We start from the raw sequence: 6,000 nt of genomic DNA on the forward strand, positions 1-6,000 counted from the left end.
TGCATTTGTTTGCCATATTGTTAATGAGTAAGCAAAAGAAGTGATCTTTGTTAATAAGGATGACCTTTTGGACATTTCTTTGTTTAGGAAAACACACTATACTTGAAGTATTTACATTGGCTAACACACCCTTTATCGACGGATCACTAATATTGGATGCTGGTCGTACCTCCTTTGAGGTAATTAAGTTGGAGCATCTTAAAAGAGCTCCAATATATATCTTTGGACTAACAATGTAATGTATTCTATGAATACAATCTCGTACAGGAGCCTATTATTTAATGCATCTGCTTAAGTGTGATTATAAACTGAAGTTTAGTTCACACATGATCGTATGAGTGTATTACAAGAAGAGAATCCTCACTTCTCCAAATCTCATCGAGCTCACTCTCTGCCGGATCACAAACTCTGAGAACAAACTCCACGCTATGATCGCCACATCTCCTAATCTTAGGAACCTGGTCCTCAACAGAATATATCACTTCCGCCGCGTCCCCATTATCCTAAACTCTTGTAAGATTTGACATGTTGGTTGACCCTGACATGTCAGTGGTGTTTCCTGTGTAAACCACAGAGGAGATGACCTAACGTACCACAATGGTGGTTCTGCACGGTGACCTCAGATGGAGAGGAGCTCTTTTGTATGAGTAGATCTTCTGGTACAAGCAGGAAATAGGCGATGGAGAAAGCACATTTACTATTCAGATACTTTTTTTTTGCGGGAAAAGAGCTGATAATATTAGAGCAAGGTTCTTACAAAACGATCTAGAAGGCCCCCAACCCGGAGTTTGGCGTGTGGTATGCGCGCGAGATGGCCGTCCAGGTGGCGACCTGCCACACCGCATCAGAGGTGTGGAATACCGTGCAGGGGATGCTGACATCGCAAACCCGAGCGCAAAACGTCAACGTCCGGATCGCCCTCGCCAATCTTCAGAAGGGAAACTCCACGATCAGTGAGTACGTTGGTAAGGTTAGAACTCTCTGTGACGAACTCGTTGCTTCAGGGAAGAAGGTGGATGAAGAGGACGTTGTGTCCCACATCCTAGCTGGACTAGATGAGGAGTTCGACCCCGTGGTGTCAGCCATGTGCTCTCGGGTCGAGCCAGTCAAGGTCCCGGAGTTGTACTCACAGCTCCTGAGCTTCGAAACCCGCATGAATCTTCGTGGCGGGTCCTCCGAGTCGTCTGCAAACGCAGTCGGTCGTGGGCGCTCCAACAACAGAAACGGCGGCGGCGGCAGTGGTGACCACGGCCGTGGCAGGCAAGGCGGCGGCGGTGATCGTGGCCGCAGCAACTCCTCCAGGCCACCTAACCGTGGAGGCGGCAGTGGTGGAGGTGGGAACTACAACAACAATCCCACCACCAAGCTGACATGCCAGATCTGCGGCAAGGTGGGTCATCCAGCATGGAAGTGCTGGAAGCGCTATGACTCCGCCTACCAGGGAGGAGAAGAGCGCTCGGCGAACATGACTGCACCACAGTATGGGGTGGACACCAACTGGTACATGGACAGTGGTGCCACTGACCATATCACCGGTGATCTGGAGAAGCTCACCGTCCGGGAGAGGTACACCGACAATGACCAAATTCACGCGGCCAATGGGTCAGGTATGGCTATTGATCACATTGGTCACACAACTATTTCAACCCCAGATCGTGATCTATATCTCAATAATGTTCTTCGCGTTCCGGAGGCTACAAAAAGTCTAATCTCAGCAAGCAAACTTGCCCTTGATAATGACACCTTGAAATTCACCCTCGTTTTTTTTTCTTGTCAAGGATCTGGAAATGAGGAGGGTTCTACTTCGAGGCAGGGGTAGGAAAGGTCTCTATCCTGTCAAGCACGTCAGGACAAACGTCAAGAAGCAAGTGCTAAGTGTCACCAAACCATCTTCGGATTGGTGGCACCGACGTTTTGGTCACCCATCTTCCATCCTTGTTAGGAAGATCATTTGTGAAAATAAACTCCCGTGTGCTAGTAGTGATGATAATAAACTTGTATGTGACGCCTGCCAACAAGGGAAAAGTCACCAGTTGCCTTATCCTCAATCTATGAGTGAATCAAAATTTCCTTTGGAACTTATTTTCTCTGATGTTTGGGGTCCTGTCATTGAAACCGTAGGAAGAAAGAAATACTACGTTAGTTTCATTGATGATTTCAGTAAGTTTACATGGATCTATCTCATAAAACACAAGTCTGAAGTTTTTCAAAAATTTCATGACTTTAAAAAACTTGTTGAAAGACAGTTTGATCGAAAGATCCTTGCCCTTCAAACCGACTGGGGAGGGGAGTATGTCAAGTTGAACTCCTTTTTCACAAACATTGGTATCTCTCACCATGTTTCCTGTCCTCACGCTCATCAACAGAATGGCTCGGCCGAACGGAAACATCGTCACATAGTTGAAGTCGGTTTGTCTTTACTTGCTCAAGCTTCCATGCCCTTAAAATTTTGGGATGAAGCCTTCATTGCAGCTACCTATCTCATCAATAGGATGCCAAGCAAAGTCATAAACATTGAGACACCTCTCACTAGATTATTTGGTGAAACCCCAAACTACTCATCTCTCCGTATCTTTGGATGCGCTTGCTGGCCTAATCTTCGGCCGTATAACACACATAAGCTCCAATTTCGTTCTAAACAGTGCGCTTTCCTCGGGTATAGTAACCTTCATAAAGGCTACAAATGCTTGGATATTTCCACTGGACGAGTTTACATATCTCGTGATGTAGTTTTTGATGAAACCTGTTTCCCCTTCTCTAATTTGCATCCTAATGCGGGTGCTCGTCTTCGCGCCGAAATTCTCCTGCTTTCACCGGAGCTCTTAAATCCTACTGATCAAGGGGGCGAATGTGTTAGTGATCATGTGATTAATAGTGATACTGACCCTGATCGTCATGGTGCAGAAACAGGCAGCAAAAATGATGCAGAAAATGTTGTTACACAGCGTGATTTTATGCTCCATATCACGCCAAAGGGAACCGGCGCGAGAGACGAGACGGATCCGCCTGCAGTTGCTGATCCCGAGAGATCCAGCGGTGCAGGATCCGGCGCCCCAATCATGCGCGCAGACTCCCAGGAGGATCTGTCTCCTCCACCCACGGGCAGCCCCTCTACGTCCGACATGCGGCCCGCGTCTGCTGAGCGGTCGGGCGCACCCGGTTGTGGCGTGTTTCCCAGCGCGGGTTGTCGCCCTTCCGCTGGATCGCCCGCGCCTGGCCCACTGCGCATTGATGGCGCTGGCCCGCGGTCTCCAGGGCGTGTATCGCCCACACGACAGCCCGATCCGGCGCGCGATCCCACGCCCGATCACGCGGCAGCCGAGGGAGATCCTCTGACGGATCTGCCGGTACGAGGAGCAGGATCCTCTGCAGCACCAGGATCGTCTGCGGCTACTATTCCTGCGCGTCCGAGTACGCGTTCACAGCGAGGTATTTTTAAACCATTGGTCGCAAAGGATGGCACGGCCAGGTATGACAAGAATTTCAAATTTGTGAACTTTGCTGCTACTGCTACAGAACCACGAGATCTAGCAGAAGCTCTAGGCAATAAAAATTGGAAACATGCTATGGAGGTTGAATATGATGCACTTAGGAAAAATCAAACCTGGCATTTAGTTCCACCTAGCTAGACAAGGAAGAAATATAATAGACTGCAAGTGGGTGTACAAAATTAAAAGAAACGCAGATGGCACTATACATAGGTACAAGGCTAGATTAGTTGCTAAAGGGTTTAAACAACGCTATGGTATTGATTATGAGGACACGTTTAGTCCTGTTGTTAAAGCAGCTACTATCAGACTTGTTTTGTTTATTGCTGTCTCTAGAGGTTGGAGTCTTCGCCAATTGGATGTACAGAATGCGTTCTTACACGGCGTTCTCGAGGAAGAGGTCTATATGAAGCAACCATCTGGTTTTGTGAATGCCACCAAGCCACAACATGTGTGCAAATTAGGCAAAGCATTGTATGGTCTGAAACAGGCACCCAGAGCTTGGTATTCAAGACTAAGCACAAAACTGCAACAGCTTGGGTTCAGACCTTCAAAGGGAGACACTTCTTTGTTCTTCTTCAAGAAAGGGAAGGTGATCATTTATATGCTTGTTTATGTAGATGATATAATTGTTGCTAGCTCTTCTCAAGAAGCCACCTCAGCTTTGCTTAAAAATTTGAAAAATGACTTTGCTCTCAAAGACTTGGGAGAATTGCATTATTTCCTCGGCATTGAAGTAAACAAGATACATGATGGTATACTGTTGACCCAAGAAAAATATGCCAAGGATATACTCAAGCGAGTAGGTATGAAAGACTGTAAACCTTCCAGTACACCTTTATCCACAACAGAAAAACTGTCGCTGCATGAAGGAGAACCGTTGAGTGCAGAGGAATGAACTAAATATAGGAGTGTTGTTGGTGCACTCCAATACTTAACCTTGACAAGACCAGATATTTCCTTCTCAGTTAACAAGGTCTGTCAATTTTTGCACTCACCCACTTCTCTACATTGGACAGCTGTCAAAAGGATATTGGGATATGTCCAAGGAACTGCCGGTACAGGACTCAAAATATGTAAGTCACCTTCAACTACTGTAAGTGTCTTTTCTGATGCAGATTGGGCAGGATGTCCTGATGACAGAAGGTCTACTAGTGGTTTTGCTGTTTTCTTTGGGTCCAATCTTATATCATGGAATGCAAAGAAACAAGCAACAGTCTCTCGTTCCAGCACTGAGGCTGAGTATAAGTCTCTAGCGAATGCAACAACTGAGGTAATGTGGATGGAAACTTTACTAGATGAGCTAGAAGTAAAGAGGTCACACACCTCTTACTTATGGTGTGATAATCTTGGAGCAACGTATCTTTCTGCCAATCCGGTGTTTCATGCAAGGAAAAACCACATAGAAATTGATTTTTACTTTGTCAGAGAAAGAGTTGCTAGGAAACTATTGGAGATCAGATTTATTCCAACAGGAGATCCAGTGGCAGATGGGTTTACAAAACCATTGCAGGTTCGACAACTACAAGCTTTCAAGAACAATCTCAACCTTGACACGTTTAGATTGAGGGGGGATGTTAAATGATGTAGTTGTAGTTGTGTAGCGTGACATATGTCACGGTGGTGTAAACGTGTATGCGTGAGTTGTAATCTTAGGCAGGTTGTTGGAGTTGGAGATCCTTATCTTGTATAGACTTGGATGAGGGGTCAAGCCACACAACAACCTGCGCCATTGTACTCTGTTCTCTATATATAACACGCATGCGTCCCTGCACGATAGCATACGCTTCCAATCTTCCTTTCTTTCATGTAGGAGCCAAATATAGCAGTTCACGTTGGCTTTATTTTGTTTTCCACTTAAGGTAGACATGTGTAATTTGTTTTATCCTAGTGAAGATTTAAATTGAGGTTCTGACCGCCCATAATGCTCGGCCAACGGCCATTGCCTTCTTCTATCATAGTTTGTATTAGCCCATCATTCTAAGGGTAAAGCTCTGATTTTTCAAGAAAATGATTTTCCCACTTTTGTAATAAAAAGTATTTTGTACACTCTACAACGTCTATGAAGCTATTGTATGATACTACCTTCACAGTGCATAGTTTCATAGAGTAGTATCATAGATGATCATATTTATTGCCATGCATGACACAAAGTAGCGTATCATTTAACATGACATGTTATCTACCTATGTTACACTAGTGCAGAACCGGGCTTTAGCGCCGGTTCGTAAGGGCCTTTAGTGCCGGTTCTGCAACCGGCACTAAAGAGTGGAGACTAAAGCCCCCCCTTTAGTACCGATTCGGCACGAACCGGCGCTAACGTGCCACCACGTGGCACGAGCCAGGCCCGGGTGCGTGTAGGACATTAGTACCGGTTGGTAACACCAACCGGTACTAAATGTTTGGGTGTGTTTTGGTTTTAATTTTTATTTTTCCTTTAGTTTTGTGTTTTCAATTTAATTTAGTGATTGTTTTACATTATAATGAGTTGTTAAATCATTAGGTGAAAGTA

The 6,000-nt window shown here is 45.5% G+C and overlaps 1 protein-coding gene and 1 non-coding gene across 2 annotated transcripts; both read left to right on the forward strand.

Annotated features, from left to right (window-relative positions):
* The first annotated feature begins 811 nt into the window (after positions 1–811).
* LOC141040735 (uncharacterized) lies at positions 812–4,386 on the forward strand. Its single transcript, XM_073506852.1, has 4 exons — positions 812–1,607; positions 2,905–3,145; positions 3,361–3,429; positions 3,825–4,386. Exons 1-4 carry the CDS (start codon positions 812–814, stop codon positions 4,384–4,386), a joined length of 1,668 nt encoding a protein of 555 aa, XP_073362953.1.
* LOC120975137 (small nucleolar RNA Z247) lies at positions 1,010–1,148 on the forward strand. The gene has a single exon (XR_005770974.1). It is a non-coding gene; the product is annotated as a small nucleolar RNA Z247 (small nucleolar RNA).
* Positions 4,387–6,000: the final 1,614 nt, after the last annotated feature.

The sequence above is a fragment of the Aegilops tauschii genome, chromosome 2 (assembly GCF_002575655.3).
Source record: "Aegilops tauschii subsp. strangulata cultivar AL8/78 chromosome 2, Aet v6.0, whole genome shotgun sequence".
NCBI classification, from domain to species: domain Eukaryota; kingdom Viridiplantae; phylum Streptophyta; class Magnoliopsida; order Poales; family Poaceae; genus Aegilops; species Aegilops tauschii.

What these genes read in the sequence shown, in the direction of transcription:
- LOC141040735 (XM_073506852.1), top strand. Translation starts at nt 812, where the DNA reads ATGGCCGTCCAGGTGGCGACCTGCCACACCGCATCAGAGGTGTGGAAT. An exon ending in CGGCCCGCGTCTGCTGAGCG is followed by an intron (nt 3,146 to 3,360) that starts GTCGGGCGCACC and finishes TACGAGGAGCAG; the next exon opens with GATCCTCTGCAGCACCAGGA. An exon ending in GAGTACGCGTTCACAGCGAG is followed by an intron (nt 3,430 to 3,824) that starts GTATTTTTAAAC and finishes TGCTGTCTCTAG; the next exon opens with AGGTTGGAGTCTTCGCCAAT.